Source organism: Hoplias malabaricus, chromosome 13, assembly GCF_029633855.1.
Source record: "Hoplias malabaricus isolate fHopMal1 chromosome 13, fHopMal1.hap1, whole genome shotgun sequence".
In the NCBI taxonomy this organism is placed as follows: Eukaryota; Metazoa; Chordata; class Actinopteri; order Characiformes; family Erythrinidae; genus Hoplias; species Hoplias malabaricus.
In genome coordinates this window covers 16,694,501-16,718,598 of record NC_089812.1, presented here as the reverse complement: position 1 = coordinate 16,718,598, position 24,098 = coordinate 16,694,501, and the positions used below count along the sequence as shown (strand labels likewise).

The 24,098-nt window shown below is 39.8% G+C and overlaps 3 protein-coding genes across 4 annotated transcripts in view; 1 reads left to right on the top strand and 2 right to left on the bottom strand.

Annotated features, from left to right (window-relative positions):
- Positions 1-9,297: 9,297 nt before the first annotated feature.
- LOC136664609 (transmembrane protein 100) lies at positions 9,298-9,684 on the bottom strand. The gene has a single exon (XM_066641892.1). The coding sequence runs from the start codon at positions 9,682-9,684 to the stop codon at positions 9,298-9,300; it is 387 nt and encodes a 128-aa protein (XP_066497989.1).
- Positions 9,685-14,881: 5,197 nt separating this feature from the next.
- Positions 14,882-22,867, bottom strand: LOC136665225 (tubulin epsilon and delta complex protein 2). The gene is made up of 10 exons (XM_066642808.1): positions 22,777-22,867; positions 22,448-22,583; positions 22,290-22,354; positions 21,206-21,674; positions 20,887-20,940; positions 20,671-20,749; positions 19,487-19,640; positions 19,150-19,248; positions 17,129-17,307; positions 14,882-15,816 (listed from the first exon to the last, which is right to left on the bottom strand). The coding sequence occupies exons 2-10, from the start codon at positions 22,543-22,545 to the stop codon at positions 15,661-15,663; spliced, it is 1,353 nt and encodes a 450-aa protein (XP_066498905.1). The 5' UTR covers positions 22,546-22,583; positions 22,777-22,867; the 3' UTR covers positions 14,882-15,660.
- Positions 22,868-23,558: 691 nt separating this feature from the next.
- The window catches only part of cfap70 (cilia and flagella associated protein 70), a 32,144-nt gene continuing 31,604 nt past the window's right edge, over positions 23,559-24,098 (top strand). For both annotated transcript variants that reach the window (XM_066643026.1, XM_066643025.1), the window contains exon 1: positions 23,559-23,701. In XM_066643026.1, coding sequence (XP_066499123.1) covers positions 23,636-23,701 — 66 coding nt within the window. In that variant the 5' untranslated portion in view covers positions 23,559-23,635. The remainder of the gene's footprint in view (positions 23,702-24,098) is intronic.

Below are 24,098 nucleotides of genomic sequence, written 5' to 3'. Positions count from 1 at the left end.
CACAGAGAAGGTTCCCCTCTAAACTTTCAGTGGACTTTCAGTGGAAAGAAACATTGTTCCTAGAATCAGGAACAGAACTGGTTCATGAACCAGAAAACAGATTACAGATGAGGATGTTACCTTCAGTAGTCATTTAAACCTGTGTGTGCCATGTTATGTGTAATCATGCCACAACTTCCAGGATATGTAAACTTTTGATCAGGGTCATTTTGGTAGCTTCTATTGTCATTATAATAATGTCTTCATCCAACCACTAACCATGAACAAAAGTAAAGTAGTTGTTTTATCATTCATATTCTCTATAAAAAGGGCAAAAAAAAAAAAAAACACAAATTCTGCCATGGTATGTAAACTTATGAGCACAACTGTATATACACATTTTTTTTTCTTTCTTTTATCCCTGATACTTTAAATACATTTTCTGTACCTAAAGGGAATGTCTACGATTGTGGGAAAACGCAGTTCTCTCTGGTTTGCTTATGTTCAAAAGCTCCACTTCTTTTAAGGTTGATGCCTGTTGGAAGCAGAGCTCTCCCAGTGAACGTGTGAAAGCAGGAAAGAGAATTCATGCTCACAGAGCCAAAACTGGGTGGAGAGGAAGTAAAAGGTTGGCGGGCCAGAATTCCTGTAATCTGTGCTGACCCTCACAAAGCCGTGGCCTACTCCTCCACCCTGCTTTCGCCCTTTCCCCTTTTCCCTGAATCCGCCTGCTTCCTGTTCTAATGCTCACACGCTACCAGGCCACAGGCTTCATCTGTCATTTTACTTTCTTTTGTGAGGAAATCTGAGAGGTTTTGTCTCGCTGCCTTGGCACAGCACAGTCACCTGCTGTTGTCTGATGGACACACTGTTCAGATTCATTAGAGGGGGGTGGTGAGGGTGAAGGTGAGGAGGTAAAAAAGTTAAAGATTCCTCACAGATAAGAGTGCTCAGTATCAAAACCCCAAAGATCAGAGTTACAAAAGTCCTGCCACTTCTCATTGGGCTTATTCTGTCCTTACGTTGTTCTCTCTGTGGTCTTTATAAACAAGCACTTGCTAGACCCTGACACTGACTGAGAGAAGGAAGGTGAAAAGAGATAAAGGCCAGTTAACAAGGTAATGGTGCAATATATATCATTCATTCATTATCTGTAACCGCTTATCCAATTCAGGGTCGCGGTGGGTCCAGAGCCTACCTGGAATCATTGGGCGAATACACCCTGGAGGGGGCGTCAGTCCTTCTCAGGGCAACACAGACACACACAATCACTCACACACTCACACCTACGGACACTTTTGAGTCGCCAATCCACCTACTAACGTGTGTTTTTGGAGCTTCTTTGAGGTGTAAAGCTGACAAAATTATCTGTAGCTTCGCCATGCTTCTTTGTAATTAGGTTGTTGTAGTGTGTTAGGCTGTTTTAGGCTTGGTTCAAGACTTTTATGTTGACATGGCTGAATACATGTGGAAAGGAGAGTTGCCTTTATTATAGGGTTAGATCTATATGTTGGGTTGTGAGGTGGAAATGGAGGTCGTTGTGGAAGTTCCTCCCCTCACAGTTTTAGAGTGAGTTCACACATCAGTGGCAGTGAGGCCAAAATGGAGGTCGTTGTGGAGATTCCTCTGCTCAGTTGTAGATCATCGGGTGTGAAGGGGAGGTGGAGGTTGTTCTGGATCCTCTCCTCAGTTTTAGAGTGAACTCATATATCAGTGTTTTCTGCTATGTTTTAAACTGCAACAGACAATTCAATTCTAAACGTAGACATATCCTGAAGACATTAAAAAATATAATCTATTTTCTTATTTTTTTAAGTATGACAAAATGCCTAATATGTCTAATGTATACATAATGTTTAATAAAAGTATAGAGTTTCGGTGACGTTACGTCTCTGGATTCTGAACTCTGAATTAATCACAACTTTAGTGTATCATTAATCATTCATTATCTGTAACCGCTTATCCAATTCAGGTGGGTATTATTTTGGGATTTGTATATCGCGGTGGGTCCAGAGACTACCTGGAATCATTGGGCGCGAGGCGGGAATACACCCTGGAGGGGGCGCCAGTCCTTCACAGGGCAACACAGACACACATTCACTCACACACTCACACCTACTTTTTAGTCACCAATCCACGTACCAACGTGTGTTTTTGGACTGTGGGAGGAAACCGGAGCACCCGGAGGAAACCCACGCGGACACGAGGAGAACACACCAACTCCTCACAGACTGTCACCCGGAGCTGGAATCGAACCCACAACCTCCAGGCCCCTGGAGCTGTGTGACTGCAACACTACCTGCTGCGCAGGTATATAAAAACCCTGATGGAACTGGAGGTATCTAAAGAGTCCACATCCACTGTTAAGGGAGCGCTACATCCCCAGAGAAGTCCCTACTATAAAAAGTGGCATAAAGCCAGGCTGAAGTTTGCATGTGATCAGCAGGGTGTTGCAGTTTCACTGATAACAGATGTTCCCTTTCTTCTTTGGCACATATAGCTTGATATCCTTTCTTCACAAGAACAGACAGAAACATGAATTAAAAGCACAATTTCACTGCTCAGAAAACTCAGGAGCATTTCTGTAACTGATGTATGGCTTTCTCCTTCAGCAACAGACTTTAATGGTTTCAAATGCCATGTGAAGGCTCAATGGTCACAGCAGTTGTTTCCAACATTTATTATCTTGTTTCTGTGACACTGATGTACTTCAGGTTTCAGTGATCAGTCAGAATTATTTATATAGTGTAGTGTGTGTGTGTGTGTGTTTAAAAAATACAGCTGTGCCATTTAATCCATGACATCAATAACACATTTAATAATGTATTTATAAAAATATGTAGAAGTGGAACACCTGTGGGACAAACTCAGTTGTTTTTCATCACACACAAACTCTATGTGAACTGTATTTGAATAATTTGACTTCTAAATTAATTGTTATTTTATGCATTTAATCGATTAATTGATTATATGATACAAATTATGCAAAGATTTTAGACTTAAGACAAATTCTGTCTGAAAAAAAGAAATTAGAGCGGGCAACATTTTGCAACACCTGCTGGTTGAAAAAAAAATCACAGCCATGAAATTCAGAACACTGTCTGCAATTTCTCACAGAGCAGAGTGAAATTAAAATCTAATTAAATCTAAAGCTGTCATCACAAGAATGATTTTAAAAATCATCATCCTAAGTTATAAATATAGTAGTTGTGGAAAATAGTCATGAAAGGAGGGCACTAGAATTCCATTCATTGTAAAGATTTATTATTTTAAATGCTCCCAGAGGTCAAGCGAACAGTGCTCAGCGCTTTAGTGTGAAGAAAAAATAAAATACAGAGTGACTGAAATATTCAGAGGAGGAATCCCTATGGTGGACAGGTCATGAGAAGAAAATCTATCAGAGGGACATGGAAATCTCAGGGCGTCTTGCAAAAACCAAATTATTCTTAAGAAAGCTACAATACTTTATCTTTATTTAGGCTTATAAATACATACTTTCATCAAAAAGGACATTGCCTGCAATGCCTCTACTAATATTTTGGAAAAATAATTAATTCAGGTTATTGTTTTTTGCATTGTCAAATAAATGCAGATTATCCCATTTGATCTCTCCTCCTCTTTGTGTTGCTTGGTCTTTCTCTAAAGGTATTTTTAGTTCAGTCCTTAAGGAGGTGTTCATATAGATCTCAGGGAACAGAGGAACAGGGCCAGAACCCTGACTCAGGCTCTTTTCTGCTCTGTATGATGTGATGGAACATCATGGTGTTTGTTCTTTTCCTTTTGGTCAGGATAAGCATTAGCTCCTGTAAAAACAGCACAGACAGACCAGCTCACTTGACGTTTGTTTAATACAACTTCAAAATCTGCTTAAATATGAGTATAAATATATAAATATATTTAACTGCTATTTACATCGTTGAATATAATACAGATCACAGACAGTCGTGTAACTGCCTCCAGCTACAGAGAGTCAATATTCTGCAGCGTATTGGCACAGTAATGCCCTGTTGGATAAAGGTATACCCCCGAGGAAGAGAGGTAGATTTTCCCTTTTTCATTTTTAAACCAGCAGAATAAAGAGGCTTTACACAATTAATTTTTCACTGTCAGCACTGTACTGAAACATGATTAAAAAAAAAAAAAAACAAGTCATGGACTGTTCAGTACGATGTTTGTGTGAGTAGATATGGAATCGAGGGTGATACACGTGTAGGTCCCTGATTGTTAGTGGTTTATAATCCAAGGAGGACGGGCCCTTCCACTCTGTTGTATTCCTCAGTGAAATTACACAGTTCTCTTATCCCTCTACCTTCATACATCTCTCTTTCTCTCTGGTTCTCAGGAATGAGGGCAGAGTAATAAACAATGTGAAGAACCTGTTTAATAATACTATCCCCACACCAAATCCTGTCTTTACTGATAATACAACACTAATTACACAGTGGAGGACCCTCAGAATCAGCTTTGTCTGAACATAGAAAAAACACCTCTCAGACCCTGTAACACATAGTGAATAAAATCGACAGTCTTACAAATGAAAGTGCAACAAAGGGTTCTTTGAGGGATGCCATATAAGAACCAATTTTGGTCCCATAAAGAACCATTTGTGTTAATAAATTTTAAACTGGTAAAGAACTTTTACATCAAGTGAAGATTTCTTTAAACCTTGAAAAGTTTTTCACTCTCACATCTCAAAAAAATATGGTTCTTTATGGAACCAAAAGAGGTCCTTCTACGGCAGTGCTGAAATAACCCTTTAAAGCACCTTTATTTTCAAGAGTGCACTGTGTATTCCGTGTATGCAGAGGAAAAGATCATCTACTGAATGTCAACAATTTATTAAAACTTAATATCCTTCTCTGACAATTTCAGGGCTATCAAGCCTTGCTCATAGATAATTTCATGAGCTTTTTTAATATATGAGATGACTCAGTGTTTAAAATCTCATTTCAAACATTTTGTGTAAACAACCCATTGAAACACTCACCCAAATAATTTTCTGGAAAAAGCTTTCACTGTGTTTTAGTTCCCCCTAACAGTACACCACACCAGGGGGGTGTTCCACAGAGCAGGTTTTCTCAGTTTAGCCAGATAACGTAAGCACAAATTCAAGGCCTGTCCGATAGCTAAGGAAGATACCTTTTGGACAGTCTCAGCATGGGCTTAAAGGCAACGTAGGTGTAGACATACGATTGTAGGGAGCTGCTGTTTTCTCTGGTTTATTATGTTTAGAAGCTTCTTTTAAACAATGTGTTTGAGGAGAAAAATTTGGACCTTTGAATTACCACAGAAACTCATTTGTAACTTGAGCTGTGTTAGTTTGCAGTACTTTTGCTCTGAGTTTACATTAGGCTTTTAGCGCTCTCCTGAATTTAGAGTCAGTTCCATCTACAGCAAAAATAAGTCAGTGTTACCCACCTATGGAACAGGAATAAAGCAACATCCTCATCTCTTTTCATGATTAAAAATTTTTGGAGTCCCTCTCTCTTTACTGTTTCTCAGCCATGAGCAGGGAGAGAGAAATCTAGCATACCAGACACTTTTTTAAAACCATTTACAGACACTGGGGCTTCATAAACACATTAGATTGGTTTCCAGTGCAAATAGAATGGAGAGCAGCAAATAAGGAGGAAACATCCTCAGAGTTTTATAAAAAGTGGTTTTTGATTACAGTCCTTAATGTCGCCTTTACGTTAGCTGTTAGCCAGAGAAATCCTCCCCTGTGGAAGTCCACCCCCAACCCCCAGACTCTGATTTCTACCAAAGTGTCAATCTGCACCTGATGTAAAGGTCCACTGTGGCATAAACACAACATTAAATGTTTACGTTTTGTGTGTCATGTTATGCAGTATTATTTAGTGCAGTATAAAACCTTCATCTGTTTGGAAGTTTTCTCTTTTGGAGTTCATTCTCCACTCACAATATTTACATCAAATAATCACTGGCTATGCCCCCCCACCCCACCTCACACACCTGAAAGTGATACAGAAATGAACTTCTGTGGACCCAAATAAATACAGAAGGCCAACATTAGACATGTACTGGTCCAAAACACTTTCAAAAAACATGGTTCTCTGGGAATTTGTAATTTTACACCAGAACGTTCCCTCTCTGACTGTTACAGTACAAGAGTAGGAGGTCAGCAGGTGTAGTAATGGTGAATTTAATATTTTGGCCAGAACATCCCTCTAACAGCTACATCAGGCAAAAGCCAGGCCATTCACTTTAAAAATAATAATTAAAAAATTAGATGTGATAAAACGTGAAGGCAGCATTAAATACATTTTACAGCATACATTTCACACACAGAAAAGGCACTACATCTGAGATTTTACTAGTGATATGTTACAATTCTCTGTAATTAATTTCATGGAACTTTAGCCTGTAGAAACTCAGACTTGTGACACATTCTAAAGATTCTAACAAGTGAAGCACTGGATAGTTTGAACTACTCTTGAGAAATAAATACAAATATACTCACAAACTACATTTCCAAAAAAGCTGACATTTTTTCATAAAATGCTATAAGACAGAGTCTGTGATTTGTTAAATCTGATAAACATTTAAGCAAATGACAAAAGTATAATGAAAATATTTCCACAGTTTTCACTCACCAACTTGTAATTGGTACTGTATACATGAAACAATTTTAATTTAAGGCTTGCAGCACCCTTACACTTACACTTTTTTTAATCATTTGAGAACTGAAGACTAACTGTTTTAGTTTTTATAAATGGATTTTTATAATGTCTGTGGTCGCCATTGTATGATACTCTAAATGATGACCATAGAAGACAGATCTGGACATAGGCCGTTCATGCACAGGTACTCTGCATCGCATGCGCAGTATGAGGACTGGCACTGTTTTGCTGAAATAACCATGGATTTCCCAGGACAAAACGTCACTTGACGGCAGCATATGCATCACTAATATTCCAATACTGATCTTAATACTGATTCAATATCAGTTGTGTATGCCTGTCACTCAAGCTGTGGGTGCTGATGCACCTCAATCCCAGGAAGATTTTAGCTTTTGTGTTTCACCAATATATATCTGCCTGGAGTTTTCATCTTTGGCACAGCATGCCTTTTCACTGTCCTTTGGACCGTCTGAGATGAGCTTGGGCCCAGACAACTCTGCAGTGTTTCCGCATAGAATCGGTGTATGCTTTTTTCCTTGTGTGAAATTTTAGATAGTTTTTTGATGCCTAAGTATAGCTTTTGTGGCTATATTTATCATACTGGTGTACATACTGGTGTACATTTCCTGAGCATCTTTTCATTATACTCTGTGCAGTACATGTGGAAAGGCCTAGAATGGTTCCACTTGAATTCTCTTGTGAAATTTGGAATAAGTGTTGAGCCACAACACATATACATTTAATAATCTATTACAGCAAAAAATGTAAAATCTTTCGGTACTTTTTTTAAGATGAATGCAATTTCAAGAGAGTTAACAAATCACAGATTCTTATTTTTACTAACTCATTCATTATGGGAAAGATATCTCAACTTCAAGTTTGTAAATAATAGTCTTTTAAAAGATGGTGATGCTGCTCTTTGCATTCTTTCTGTCCACTGAATTTCTTGTTTCTATTCGCTTGCTACACAGGTTAAGAGGTTTAAGCACCAGACCCACTGTTCCATGGGATAATTTCTTCTCAGCCCTGGACTCAACTCAGATTACTCAAGGGACCCTTTTCTGAAGGACTGTATGAGCAGTCTACCAGGTTTCCCTGTGTACGACCAGCTTTTTTCATGTTTGTTCAGCTTAGACACAATTTACCAGTGTCAGAACCTCCAAAACACATGGACCACATTCACAAAAGTTCATAAACTGATTCTTTGACACAGTAAATAACAGCACACAGTGACAAACCTTCCAGATCCATTACTCTGATCCTCATATCGGTCAGCAGCGGTATGGTAGTAAATCTCTCTCCAAACTGAGAGAATTCCAGACGTTGTATAATGATCGGCATTTCCTTTGTGGAGATGGATGTGAAACGCAGCACTTGTGGGGGCCGAGTTGGGGCAGTGGAAGCGCTGAGGGGTTTATGAGCTAGGAGAGTGGAAGGATAGGGGCAGAGGAGGGGGACTGCATGGAACGTCCCCCCGCCCACCCCACCAGTCTGTAATGACACAGTAATGGGGCTTAGCTTGAATGGAAAAGCTGACGCTGGCTGATGGGTTTGCAGATAGAGAAGGTAGAGAAAGAGAGGCCAGAAATTTCTGTACATGTATGAATCCTGCTTGCTCAAGGCACTAATGAAACTGTTGTGATAGAAAGCTGTGACTTCTGGGATCCCCTTTGTGTTTTTTATTTAATTTTTTTTTTTTTCAGTTGTTACTCCAGTAAATCCCATTTCTCTCTGAGAAGACACCGTTCATTTTGCTTTCGCTGAACCAGAACAGAACCGGTCTGTCACAGAAAATTTTCCCATCTTTCTCTCCTTGGTCATTAAACTCACACTTACACCCTCTCTCTCTGTGGTTATCCCAGACTGTGAGAGTTCATAATCAGAGTAGGAAACACGTGCAGGGTGAATGAGTGAGTTTAAACCCCACAAGACTCATAAAGTACTCAATCTGACATCTGCACACTCTGACACATAAAGAGGAGAGAAAGCAGGTGGCCATTCTCACTCCTCCATCTTCCTGGCCTCACGCTTGCCTACACTTCCAACACACACAAACAGACACACACACACACACACACACAGATCCAGCACATGCCCTCTCTCCTGATCCACAGCTGCCAGAAAGGACTAGCGGACCCTCGGCTCAGGTTCCACACTCCTATTGCGTAAAAAAAGCTCACACATTGCTACGGTGTCACAGGACGGGAGGATGACGTTGGACAGTGACGGGAGCGCACTCCTCTTTCTCCTCGGTGTCTGGTTGCCTTCTCTGGCCCACTTCATGGTTACTGGCGGGCCGCCACATGGCCCAGGTGGCAGGAATTCCAGGGACGAACAGAGGCGGGTGCTGACGGCAGCAGTGACTCCAGTAGTGGCTCGGAGGTACGGAAAGCCAGTGTTAAGTGTCCTATTTGTGTGTGCGCACAATTTTGCGTGTCCACTCCAGAGTTGTTTTGACACCAGACACCTGCTGAGCTGCAGTAAACCACCACGAATCATCATGCCTTTAGAGGAGTTCTGTTGCTCCCTGGGGTTGGCATCCTGAACACAGTGTCTTTATGTTCTCTATGTCCATGTTGCTGCTACCTGAGTGAACAAGTGGCCCAAACTCTTCCAGTAAATATTATAAGAAGACAAAATGACACCCTTCGAAGTGACGAGTCTCCATTGTACTCCTTCACAAGGGACACTGCTCACCACTAAAGGGAGCTGCCTCCTTCTTTTTTCGCCGTTTCTTCTTGTGGGCTGTCCAGCAGATGGTGGCCATCACAACGAGGACGAGTCCAGCAATCAGCAGAACCACAGACACTACTTTGGTCTGGGGGAGGTCGTTGTAGGTGTAGGTTACACCAGTTCCAGCAACCCCGATCACCAGGGAGATTATGCCGAAAGGGAAAATGCAGCGGTACCAGGACTTCTCCATGCCTCCTGTGGCTTGGGAGAGTCTCTCTAGAGAAGACAGTACCTCTGGGACTTTGGCAGCCCCTTCCTGAGACTGGCCCTCCTGACTTGAGGCTTGAGGAGGCTGGGGCTGGCAGGAAAGGTGCCCTGTTGTGCAGCCCATCTTAAAAGTTGGGATGTGGGGCTGAAGGAAAGCCCTGCAGAGGGACGGTCTCTGCTGCTCTCAGAAGCCAGCGCTGGTTTGTGAACAAAGAGACACAACCTGCATCTGAATGACGCTCTGAAAGATGGACAGGATCCTAAAAGGGAGAAATCCACTCACGCTCTCTGCTCTCCAGGGTTACGGAGCTCTGCATTATGAATCAGCAGCAACAGCACGTTGAACACTACCCGATCTGTCCAGCATGAGGGTATATAATGTGCCAGAGGCAGGAGGAGGAGTGAAGGAGCAGTAAGGGGGCAGGACAGCAAGGCAATTGGCTGCAGCTGCAGTGTGACGTCAAATGCAAGAGCAAGAGCGGAGGAGGGTGGGAGTTAACCATTACAAATCCAGTTCAGATTTGCTTTTTGGGGTTTCTTATAGCTGAGAGACGTTCTTCTAATGGAGATGGATAATGCATATAACCCGAGGGAAAAGGAAAAGCCTATAAAATGTGTGATTACACAAAACAACATTGTGTTGCGTTCTTATTAAATCCCCAAACATATTTTCATTTTAGATTGACTGAACACCAGGGATTCCATGTAAGAGAGAGTATTATTCTGTGTCTATTACTACAGCGTGACAGTGCACAGCTGAGCTCTCCATCCTCCCTCTGTGGCTGTTTAATCCCTTCATGCCTCACACACACACATACACACTCGCCCACACACCCTCACCCACCCACACTGCAGCACACAAAGGCAGGCTGCCAAATGCCTGTAAAATCAGCTCCATATGGACATCCATGTGTAGTTCTATTGTCTGTTTGATCCTTATCTGGCTTCCTAATGATATTCTTTTACCCCAAAATAGAGAAAATCAATTCAGATATACAAATCACAGCTACTAACCTCACACAAATGCAATCACCCACTTAAAGAACAAGGCAATGAGGCTGAAGCTTTGCATCCACTTTCCCTCAGGATACGCTGAAAATTATTGACTAATATCTTGGCAACCAACAACCTGCAACATGTATTATTTACAGATTGAAAATGTATACAGAGTAAATAGACAAATATAACATGTGCTAATCAAGCTGAACCATGCATTATAAGCATTATAAAAGCCTAATCCGTATGGAGATCCATAAATCCCACATTTAGCAGCTGATTATAAGCAACATTCTTTCATGCACAAAAGACTCAGTAGCTGCAGTAATGAGATGCTCTTAAATGCACTCCAGAGGGACAGTAGGTCAAACCAGCATAGGTTTTGCCAATACATACATAATGGATCAAAAAACTCATGTAAACGTGCAAAAAATGACTTCACCCTTTTTTCACCATCAACGCGTATTATTTAACCCAAACGTTAGGGCAATAACACAACATTTAGGGCCATAATTAAACATGACATTTGCTCTCTTTCCTGTGAGATGTGAATGCAGACCTGCCTCCTCCTGTAGGAGGCTACATTTGGCCGAGAAAGCTGACGGCACGGACAACTGAATAGGGTTGAATCAAATGATGAACGCAAATGCAGGGTAATTGATGATTGCAATGACTCAACACTGGCAGCTTTAACTAATGCCAGAAAAGCCATAGTGGCATGAAGACACGTGGGAGGGAGAATGAAAGAACGGGAGATGGCTGGATAAGCGATGTTTGACGAAGATGAAGCAGCATAGTGTGAAACAAAAAGGATAGAAGAAAATTATTGATTTTCTGATGCAGTTATTGCACTATACACTGTCTCTGTCGTGGTACACTCAAGGGTAACCTTCTGTACATTTTATTAGGGAATATAACTGTACCTTATTCTTACTCTACCTTATAACTGTAGAATTATAAGTCATAATTATATGAATTATAATTAGAAGTTGTGTTGATTTCATGAGCTCCATTTTACACAGTTCTGTAATGAAAGATTAAAGATAAGAAGAGAATGTAATGAACCTTTAGGGAACACAACTGGACTTTAACCCCACTGGGCTTTGAGGGGCTTTGAGTGTCTTCTCCCCTTTTTGAGAAGAACCTGAAATTAAAATCAGCCCTTTTTGTCCTGTTAGGAACCTGTTAGTTTATGTCACTTGTCATATCAGTAAAATAAAACTGTACGAATTTAGAATAAGACTACACTTATAAAGGTTTATATAATGTTTACTGTCTGTTTATTAACGGTTATTAATTTGGTTTTAACCACATAAAATAATTACTAATCATGCACAACACATAAATAAATAAACAGTATCTCACCGGTATCTGACATCCATCAGTGGACATTAACCCCATCAGCTCCAGTACATATTATGTAATAAATTTAACCATTTAACCACAAAGTTTAATCAGTTTACCCTCGATAGAACATCTTTTTAGACACTGATTATAATGTGCTTACATTAACTTATGAAGGACAAAATTCACATTCTCAGGTCTGAGCTTATTCTTTATTTTGACACTTTCAGTATTAGACAAAAGAGTTGTTACTGTTGCCCTTTCTATCTCAGTGTTAAAAATGATTACTACTGGCATTTAAGGTCTTTACAACCTAATTAATTACCATGTAATAAACAGCATTTTAGACCATTTATAAAGCTTTTTCAATGTAGACTTTTTTAAAAGTTGTACCAATAAAACTAAACAGATTTTTAGTGATTGCATTCCTATGCAATGAAGACAGAGAATATAATCTATAATACTGTATATCATATATATCTCACACGCCCACCTCCTCCACTTACCTCATCCTTCTTAAAACCATGATTCACTCAGAAATACATCATAAAATACATTAAAAATACATTACAGTAAAGGTCACATTGAATCTATGTGTATATTTGTATATTCTGATTTTACTATTAAACACATTTCAGTTGTTTTCCTCTGAATATCAGTCCATTCAACATGAGAGTTCAGCTTTTTTGGGTGATTTCAATTGGGTGGAAAATCACTGTTTGTTCTGATAAACTCACATTTAGGCTTTTGTGTTCAAAATGTAGATGGTAAAGTCCTCAGTTTCCCACTATATTAAACATTAATTGTCTGTAACCCTTATCCAGTTCAGGGTTGAGCTGTGTCTGGAGCTGACACAGAATCACTGGGTGCAAGGTGGGAACACATTCTGGAGGGGGCACCAGTCCTTCACAGGGCATCATACACTCACCCACTCACTCACACCTATGAACACTTTGGAAGAGCTAATCCACCTACTAATGTGTGTGTGTGTTTGGACTGTGGGAGAAACACACACAGACGGTGACAACTGTTTTAACAAGACTAGAAACTAGGAACTGTTTTAACAACTGTCAGTTCAATAAATCTTACAAAAGAATTAACATCACAGACTTTTTAAAGCATTTTACACAATGGGCTTTTTAGGTTCTCTGGCACCCTCTCCAGGGTCCTGGGGGTCAAGGTTTGACCCTTGCTTCAGGTCATAGTGTGTTGCCCTCTGATGGACTGGCACCCCTCTCCAGGGTATGTTCCTGCCTGGTGCCAAAAGATTCTGGGATCCACTACAAACCCTGATAAGGATGAAACAGTTACAGAACATGAATGAATGCATTTATATTTTGGGGAAGAAATCATCAAACATGAAAAGTAAGTTTGGAGCATTTCTTCTGGTCCATTCATAATGAAATTTTCACAGTGTGGGGGACAGCTGCTGTTTCAAATGAAGTAAACTAAACACCTACAAATATTGAAATACATGTTTTTCATTGGATAGTGACATTATTCTGTGCAAAGTATTATTTTTGTTGTATTCTTCTAATATGTTAAACTAATTGAAATGGGTATATTTGCCCAAAATGCCGCACTGTAACAACACCACTGGGTGTAGTAGTTGTTTGTGTGATCAGTCAGCTGGGGTTCAGTTTGTTTGGCCAGGGATTTTCTTATGACTTTTATATTGTTGTGTTTTCTCATATAAAATCAAATACACCCCTTCAATTATCAACAGTTTTGAGCAGTTTTTCATCCTTCATCTCATAATACATACAATGCTAGATCATATTTTACACTCTGTAAACTGCTACAACCCAATTTTTCTTCCCTAGATGAGGCTGTAACAGGTAGATGTGCTAACTTTCACTTAGAAAACAAAAATTGCATCTGAACCGTGTGCTCAACCTCCATATACACCGACTCTTCTTTACATAAAAATAAAGATCCAAGACCCAATAAAAGCATGTTACCACGGCAAGAAAGAGGTCTCATCAGTTGTTTGTCAGACTTCATCGTTGTCTCTTGGTTGTCCCCTCTCAGTCCAAGATAGGAGCTGCTCTCTGGCCCTTGTCCATGTGAGTCAGTGCGTGTGGACCGGTATGGGTCAGGGCTGGAGGAGGGCGCACACCCACGCCCTGCTGCGGGTACACAGCGCCACCTGTCTCACCAGTCTGGAGCAGCTTGTGCCACCTGCCTGTCGTCACAGTGTATTACATCATCCCACAGAGCCAAAGTCTCTCTCTCTCTCTTTCCTTTGTCCAGTGTACTGCTGTAAATTACCACGTTTATCTCTAGAAAAGCCTCAGCACTTCTCCAAGCCAGGGATAGAAAGACCTGATCACACTGCTCTGATGCCAGGTCAGGCTTTCATTACACTGCAAGCTCATGCTGAGTCACACTGTCAGTGAGCTGACAAGATATTAAGCAGCTCTGCATACAATTTATATTAGAGATGCACAGATACTATTTTCCCTTCCAGTAATGATACAATACCTGGTTTTCAAGTATTTGGAATTCTCTTCCTCCTCTGGTAAAACAATTCTCTCTCCATATTCAAATCTAATGTTAAATCATATCTTTTCACACTTGCATATAATCTGCCTCAAGCCTAATCTGTTCTTCCACCATGTCCTGTCCTGCTATATCTACTTCTGTCTAAGTGTATGTATCATGGTGTTCTTGTTATCTATCTTCCTATTGTGTATTACAAATTGTAAGCGTCTTTGGGTTCCTGAAAAGCACTATAGAAATTTTTAAAATATTATATTATTATTTGACAATAGTGATACAAATGCACACCTTTTGGTTCTTTTCCCACAACCAGTGGTGTGTGTGTGGGGGTGGGGGAGCACTGTCTCTTCCTTCAGCATTCAAAGCTGAGGGACCCTTGGGCAAGACACCTAACCACCAACTGCTTCCTGGCCCTGGGTATAGCTGCCCACATATCTGGGGGTGTAAACTGCCCTCAGTGAGAGCGTGCATGAGTGTGTGTTCACTGCCACGTATGAATTAAATGCAAAGACATATTGTGTTGTAATAGAAAAACTAAATGAAATACAAGGCAAATAAATGTCAGATTTGCATTTGCCAGCCTTGCTTCTTTAACACCCCAGTACTGCACAATTCCTTAAGTAATTTTCCGTAATTGGACCCACCACGACCCCGAAGCAGAGTATATACAGAGTCATTGGACGCAAGAAAGGTAAACACCCCTGGACAAGGAATACTGCACAATGTTACAGCTTTCTCCCCTCCCAACACACACTCAAGTCATTAGGAAATGAACAAGATCACCTCAAATATGTGCAAATTAATGCAAGGAAAGCATGAGCATGCACAAGTAGTTGACAATCCAAAATCACACAAATACATTGTAGGTACTCTAAGTATTTCTAATATTTGTGAGAGAGACATTTAGCCTTGGGGTGTAAAATCTCTCAGTAAGCTGCCAAATTAGCTCCGGCAGTGACAGAAAAAAAGATAACAGCAAGCAGAAGGAAGACAGAGCCGTTAATGACAGAAGATCACCAGCTGGCTGCTTTATTTCTGCTTCATCAGAGCAGCTGCAGGCTTTCAGATCCTGGTCTTTAGCGCAGTCAATAAGATGCATTTATACAAACATCTGTCAGACAAACACTTACAAAAAACTCTTCTAAACTGCAGTTTGGTTGGTGATTTCAAAACTGTTCTTGGGTTTTTAAAAAGGCCCAGCTTCATGGATGTGTCCTGAGGCCTAAAACAGACCTAATACTGAACAACAATCTTCTGTTTATGTTTGGTCTGGGTCTGAGTCCAAAACCAGGGCAGGAAACGTCATACCCCCCTCTCCAAGGAGAGAATACAGACCACGAAGCTCAGTGGCGCTGGGACACCCAGATGTCGACTTCTGAGAGGTCAGATAGCAGATGCCAGCATCTGACAGAACCTGATAGAAACAATACAACATACAAAAAATAATAAAACAATGTCTTAGAAGAGCTTACATCATGAGAAATACACATAAAGATACATTCTGGATTAAAGATGGTGGAATTGGCAGACATTTGCTTAGAATTAAACAATATCTGTTTAAAAATGTAGTTTTATTCTGAAAAAGCAGAATGTTCTGATCATGCTGGGCTAACTGCGGTTCAGTATTATATTTCAGTTACTACATTTTTAAACTAGTAACGTTTTTAAGTAAAATAGTACATTGCATTTCTTTCTGATGCTAAGTTGATGTTGTTCCACCTTCTACATTTTATAAAATTTAAGCATTTACATTAGTATATATTTTTCCCACAGTCCAAAAACACACGTTGACAGGTGGATTGGCGATCAAAAGTGTCCATAGGCATGAGTGTATGAGTGAATGTGTGAGTGTGTGTTGCCCGGTGAAGGACTGGTGCCCACTCCAGGGTGTATTCCCGCCCCTTAACTGGATAAGCGGTTACAGATAATGAATGAATGAATTAGTAGATATGTACAGTACTGTACCCCAGAGATCCTTTTTGATGCATCCTTGTTCTGCACCTGAACAATGCATTTTCAGCTAAATTTGTGTTAACAAAAAGTCATTCAGGTCCATAAAAATAAACTAATACTTAGGATTTTGTTTCAAATAACTGGTCGGAACTCTCAAGATGGATTGTTTCTTTATGGAAACTAACCTAAATTTCAGCTTAAAGATTTCATAATTTTTTGAGCAGGATCCTGGATACTAAGAGATAGAGTCTTTATTGTCATTTTACGTGTCGTTACTATAGCAAAATTTCATTTGACAGCCTTCCAAAGCAACAGAACACATTGACGTATATAATAATAGTATATAACAGTCTTTGAGGTAGATACTGAAATTTAACTTACACTTTTAAATAAGCAGCAGGGCTAGAAGTGATTTCAAGATTACAGCATGTTATTTTACAATTTGGTTTAACCAGCAGTTGACATTTGTGTTACTGTATAAATAAAGGGCAGTCAGTATGTACATCATTCAGTGCTAGGACAGAGTACAAGAGAATAAGTCTAACAAATAACGCTTGTTTTAAAATGACGGTGCACTTGCTTTGCAACAGTTATTACAGAATAGACAGAGTATAGAATTGTATTAACTGATTGTGCAAAGTTGGAGAAGAAACAGCAGTCAAAGTGCAAAATGCTAGTGTATGGGGAGGTGATGTTTCAGGACGAGGGTATTATGGAGGCCACTGGAAAGTAGTCTCAGTTAAACTGAGGTGTATAAAGCAGTAAACTCTGACCTGGTGCAGACGGATCTCCAACTGCAGCTGACTGACTCTGAGTCTAAGTGATTCCAACTCCTCCAGCTCAGTTTCAGTAGTGTAGAACAGCAGGGGTGGCAGGACTGAATGCCTGGGGTCACCACGCTCACTTCTCTTCTGGAGTGAGCACAGTGCCCCCCCAACCTTTCTCTCCCACTCTGAAACACACAGCACTAATGTAAAGGACTAATAATTATTAAGAATTCATCTTCGCTTTAAATCTGTGTAATACTGATACAAATACCTCAAATTCTCTACATAATAGGTGACAGGGTACACAAATAAAAACAAAATAAATCAGTACAGCACAAGACATTTAATGTTTCACCTCCAAGAGGAAAAATGTTCTCAACTGCAACGGATTTAACCAGTCCGGTGACTGCAGGAGCATAAACATGTAGAAAAACCTGTCTTATTCATCTCTGTCATGCGATAATTGCAAAACGCACAATCAGACTTAAGAGAAACGAGCTAAATTATAAATAGAAGAGTAATAACCTCTTTCCTGATATTTGAGAAGCAACCAATCATGCAATACATGAATTGTGAGTTACTATGCTGCAGAAATGGCAGAGCCTGTAGACGGTCTGTAGGTCTCGTGTGTGAGTGTGCGCATGTGTGTGCGCGTTAGGCCTATGCTCATGCACCTGTAACTCTGTGCATTCATTCACAAAGCAGAAGGTGTTTTTTTTTTTTTTTGGGTGAAGTGTGTGGGACTGTCCATAAAATGGACAAGGAGTGTAGATACAAGGTAGGTACTCCTAACCTAGTGATTGTTCAGTAACTATACACAGGATAAGATGTAAAACACCCTACACCACTCCATTAGGGCTTTACCCTGGGCCCAGCTGACCCTCCTACTAACAACAACCACTACATTTCTGTAAACATCTTTAAATTAATATAAAGCTTTTGTAATATATTCAGCTGATGTGACTTAAAAATACCATGTGTTGCTTTTTCAAAACACAGGCATTCATCAAAGTCTGTATTTTTTTTAAGCTCTTTCTAAAAAAAAAAATAATTTATTTTATAGACATGGGAACTCATAGCCAAGGATCTCTCAGACTGTAAAACAATGTCTGTGGATTCTCAGGGGATAGTAACAAGGTTTCATGAGAATTCAGGGGGAGTTGTTTAAAAAACACATGACTTTCCAAATAATTTTCATAGACAAATATTGTTATATTTAAACTAGAAGCACTAACGTGTAAAATAAGCAGTCCTTATGCTGTAAATGGGGCTTTTTTCTTCAGTTTTTCCTAACCTCACTATTGTTTTTACTAACGTTTGTTTGCGTAAGTATAAACCACTCTAGTATTTTAGCTGCTCTATCTGAAATCAAAACAGTGGTTGTATTTCTGTAGTATATTTAAATATTTAATATACCCACCATAATTTATCTTAATAAATACATTTCTTCTACAAGTTCATTGCTTTTTCAAAGGGGTGTAGCTGCATTAATATGCTCTTATATTGTTTTCACGTCAGTGGAATAAAATGGCCTACTGACCATTATATCGACCATAAATAGGCTATTGTGATAGGCCCAGTTCTGAGCTGTGGGTGAGAGGTGGTGTGGAAAAGTGGTGACAGACAAAGGAACTAGCAGCATATTCATAAATCCATTCATATTAAATGTTATTTATGTTAAGTTATAGGTATAATCCAATCCAACAGAACTTGTCAATATGTCACTGATTTGATGAACAGAAACTGTGTTAAATCTATTACTACAAAAGGACTTTAAAAGCTATCACATTTTATCCCAAACCACACCAGGCGATGAGCAGGGAGAGCGTTTTCACTGAATTACATTCATTCTTAAACTAAATAAATTAAATTAAAATAAAAATCTACCTTTAATGAAACTAAACCGTAAAATTAAATCTTAACGCAAAATAAACATGTCTCTCTAGTTTTGTTTGCACTCAAACAAGGAAAGAAAGTAATATAAAATTAAATAAAGTGTTCATGCCTCCTGTACGGATCAACTGTACCTTTTTTAAGGTGGTTAGTTTGTGTAATGACTTGGGTCATCATTCCTTCTAGTCCTTCCAACATTAGCAGAGACTCATAATCCCTTTCCATCAATGTTTCTGTACACACAGAACACAGGATATGACACGTGTCCACAATGCTGTCAAATAACCCATCACATTTTATCTCTGGTATTAAAGAGCTGTCAGAGCAAATCATTCTTTAAACAATCACCATGAAACAGCACTTCAGACCATATTACTCTCCGCTCGCAGTGCTCATTTCTCAGTCTCTCCACCTACACACTTTTGCCATAAACTCTGACAGACTCCTGTGTCTCTCTCTCGGGCCTGGTACCTGGAGCCTTGCCCAGTGCATTGCAGGCCGATAAAGGCTGACGACACTGGAGTTCAGCGTGATAGCAGTGAATCAGGTCTAGCCCCAGCTGCACGAGGGAGTTGAGCTCTGTGCCTCCGGATGCTGCTCCACCTGAGGGCCATTCCTGAGGGAACTGGCACAGCGAAGAGTCAAGAAGCCAAATCAGAGTTGTCGTATAGAATAATCATGCTCTTGTCACTAATGCTTAGTGATTTCATGACAAAGGCAAATCTCTCAATAATGTTCGACCCACGTTAATAAGGTAGACAGAGAAAATGCACACAAACATGCACAATATTGAATATTAATGGAAAAAAAAAAAACTGTACTTTCAAAGTGCTTAGTGACGAAAGTTAGTTTTGATTCATGATGACCAACTTCTATTCATAATTAGTGCTGGGCGATAAGAGTGCTTATCAATATTTAATAACTAACTGAAAACTTTACCTCGATTATGATTAATGAGGATTATTTTGTTGTTGTGTGTTTCCTCATAGTTCACTAAAGAGTACTGTACTGTAAATGTGCTCCAGTATTAAAGGTGGGATATGTGTTTTTTAATGTTGCTAGGAGCTCCATCTCTGTGTTTGAACCTGCTCTGTTCATATTCAGTGTGTTCAGTGTTAAACAGAATTCGGGATTAACTTTAGGTGTTTAGGTTGCCCTATATGTGGCAAAGTGGATGGGGCAGAGTCACGTGACTACAGCGCAGTGGTGTGGTTTTAAAGGGACAGTACACGAACACACAGTGGGTATATATTTACAGAATTAACAAAAAAAGATTAATAGAATTAAAAGAAAAATATATTAAATTCATACAGTCAAGACATCGATTAGATTAATTTTCCATTCATTGCCCAGCCCTACTCATAGTATTGGCTCAGCATCTCGTCTAAACTCTTTGGTTTTTCATGCAATTCCCCTCTCAGTTCTCATAGACCATCACTGTAAATTATTATCCAGGTTTGTAAGGAGCTTAAAAAAAATTGACAAGCTGTGGGGCTTTGAGGACTTGGAACATATTCTTCAAGGCACCTTCTTTCAAACTGGCCACAACAGCTGCTCCCGCAATGATTACAGTTTACTGTCAAGTTTAACTTGTTTATGAATTATGAATTTAAATAAGAACAAACTTTCAAATAATTCCACATTGGGAAGGATACGGTGCTGGAAAGTCTCTCTTTAAACTGAACTTGCTCGGGTACCAGTCTGGACTGTTGGCTCAGAACTTTAATCCACAGACTGATGACAAAGAGACAAAAGACCATTTGTCAAATCCGCACTGTAACAACAATCAATGTCAAAAGTGAGAGTCTGTCTCTCACAAACAGTGGCTTAGTACTATGAACATCTTCTGATCTTAATATAAATACACTTACCTGTTCTTTTTAGCCCTTTGTGTTCTCCATACATGAAATGCAGGCGAGAGCACCCTGCAGCACAGAAACATCAAAAACTCTTCAGTGGTTTTATACAGAGCCCCTAAGGTGATGCAGTAGCTGTTTTTAACAAAGGGTGGCCACATAAATATATTTTGAAGGCACAAAGTAATATATTGAGGCCACAAAATACATTTTTTAATATAAAAAAAAATATAGTATTTTGAGGCCTCACCTTGTTAAACCCCATTATGTCACATAAGGGTTTCCATAGTTTTAAGCAGGAAATGACTGAAATGACCAGAAAAGTTTAATTTACCACTGCTCTTTCAGAGGCGAAACTTGATTTCTTTTAAACTCCCTGTTTTCAGACGATCCTCTTCCGTTCTTCTTGTCTCTGTACGCATCCTGGGAATCTGATTCTGAGACTTGTACCGGAGCAGGTTTTGTTGCAGGAAGCTTCCCTCTTGTGGGTTTTTGACTCTGTGGTCCTTTCATGACCAGAACATGTCTCGTCTTAACAGACTCAAGCACTGTCCCACCTGCCCCTCTTCCTCCTTGCTGGAGATACCTGCCTTGTAATTCAGTGGAGGATAAAGCCTTTTGTGTTTTCTCTGTAGTTGTGTTCTTAATGGATGCTTTACTCTGCCTGCTGATTTTAGATGATTTTTTTTCTTGCAGATCTGCACTGAGCTCTCTGGACACAGAAGAACTGCTACGAACTTTTAAAGCCTTTCTCAGAACTTGCTCCAGAAGCTCGATCTCTTGCTGTTCTTTAAGAGGAATATCTGGGAAAAGAGGAGAAAGGATTTTTATGGAATGTTATACACTATACTTGCAAATATATCTACCAAATCATTGCTTTTTAATTTCTGTCTGTGAAATTGAAAGAAAACTATCTGAGTCTATCGCAGAATTTTACTGGGGAATTGCACTGATTCACATATGTATACTTAACTATAGCAAAAGTGTGCGTGTGAGTGTGTGTGTTTATGAAACCACAGATGCTGTGTTCTCCCTATTAAAAGCTCAGTAGAGCATCACAATGGTTTTGAAACTGCACACTGACAAGACCTACTGTTTTGGAGATGCTCTGAAATGCCTAGTCATTTATCATCATAATGTTGCCTTTGTCAGTGTCGCTCAGATCAATTTGCTGCCTGTTTTTCCTGCATCCAACACATGGACGTTAAAAACGGACCCTTCACTTATTATGGCATTCTTCACTTGACAGGTGCCACTGTATAATTAATGATATTCCTTTCACATCTGTGGTTTTAATGTTGTGGTTGATCAGTGTAGCTGCTTTAAGTTCTTTAGACGTCTGCTCCCTACCACCTCCAGCACTGCTGTGACTAGGATTTTTTGAAGAATAGGTGAACCTCCGGTTTATCTCTTTTTACCCTCAGGTTCAGCTGCGCCGTCTACTGGTGGGTCTGTTTCACTGCTGATGTTCACAGGCGTCTTCCTGCCAAACAAGACATCTGGAATTGAAGACTTTTCAAACATACACTTTCAGATTACGATTATGCACTAGAGTGTTATAATAAATGACACTTACAAGGAGCGTAAAATGCCTTTAAACTGTCGGATCGCTTCTGTGAGCTTCGCCTCTTCTGCTTTACACATTTCAATGGCCTCGTTCACCAACGCAGACATATTAGGAGGGAAACATAGGGAAACCCAGAACTTTAGACCTAAAGGAGAAAAATGTATGCATCCTTATAATCAGAGAAATTTCCAAAAAAAGACAGCTTCACTTTCGCGACTTTTACAGGTAATAAAATACGGTGTCCTGCAATAACAGCGCGATGATAAATGTATCCAAAAGTCTGAGAAGTGCAGTCTGGGGACTGTAGGTACACATATCTCTGTAAATAAAATACTTACTTCTGTGTTAATCGCGTCAAAGTATTTTTAAAACACATAAAACGGTCGCTGCCTCTCAGACGGAAGCCCGCTTGGACATTTTATTCTAAATACGAACCAGGGTTCTGTTCCAAATCACTCCCTACACACTATATAGTGCACTATTAAAAGGGACTAAATTCGGGAGAGTAGTGAGTGTGTTATGGGTAATCTAGGGTACCTAGGTGGTACACTTAAACATTAATTCATTCATTCATTCTCTATAACCGCTCCAGAGCTTACCCGGAATCACTGGGCGCAAGGCGGGAACACAACCTGGGCGCCAGTCCTTCTCAGTGTGACACACGCACTCGCATATTCACTCACTTATGGGCACTCTTGAGTAGCCAATCCAAGTTCCAGTGGGTTTTTTTGAATGTGGGAGGAAACCGGCGCACTTGGAGGAAACCCACACGGACACGGGGAGAACACAAACGTTTTTAATCAAAATCCATAACTTTGCAATTTGAAAATTCGAAGAACAATATGTGATAACATCTCTATCCATAACACATAATGTCTTCACTCAAAGAAAATCTTCGAAAATTGCTCTTTTCTTCCTTGTTCTATTATGTTTGTATCGTTATAAATGTTGCCCAATTAAATCAGTTAATTAAAAACATTTTCGGACACCACTACACAATGGCGAAAATCCTAGCTAATGTGTGCTAGCTAGTGTGCACTATACTGCTGAGAACATGACAGTTTGGGACTCAACAGGACATCGCGAGAACAAGACGTTGCTATGGGAACGTGTACGCTTTGAGACGTGTGTTTGGAGGTGCGTAAAACTAGAAATTTTAAGAGAATTTTCTTCAGTTTGTTTCTTCGGATTTTTATCATGGATCCGTGTCGGGGAGCGACTGCTGTTCCAGTGAACATTACTGTGTTACGTGGAAACAATCTGGTAAGATTCGCCGATGTGTTTCTTTAAAAAAAAATACAAACATGGACTAAAACCTTGTCCAAATTCACTTGGGCTCCTTCCATTCACAGTTAGCACACTACACGGTCTGAAAATAGTCATTAAAATATTTTGGTCACTTAAAGCAACACTAGGTATATACCTTACAGATTTTAAATCATTGTGATGCTCTACTGAACTGTAATGGAGAGATTCTCAATAACAATATTGAGGAATTCTCTGTTATTGTTATTCAGGGTTCAGCACTGCAGAAACTGCACTTTTTTGGGGATATCATGGGTTGGGGCGTGTGGCCGGGGGTGGGGGTGGGGATCAATCAATCAATCAATCAATTAATGTATTACAGAGAAACAGGTAGGGGTGGATATGTTTTTTGGTT

Excerpts from the sequence above, each read along its gene's own strand:
- LOC136664609 (XM_066641892.1), bottom strand. The coding sequence starts at position 9,684 with ATGGGCTGCACAACAGGGCACCTTTCCTGCCAGCCCCAGCCTCCTCAA.
- LOC136665225 (XM_066642808.1), bottom strand. The coding sequence starts at position 22,545 with ATGTCTGCGTTGGTGAACGAGGCCATTGAAATGTGTAAAGCAGAAGAG. Across the intron at positions 21,675-22,289 it reads CGGCGCAGCTGAACCTGAGG|ATATTCCTCTTAAAGAACAG; the intron begins GTAAAAAGAGAT and ends CTCTTTTCCCAG. Across the intron at positions 19,249-19,486 it reads TGCACTGGGCAAGGCTCCAG|AAACATTGATGGAAAGGGAT; the intron begins GTACCAGGCCCG and ends CTGTGTGTACAG.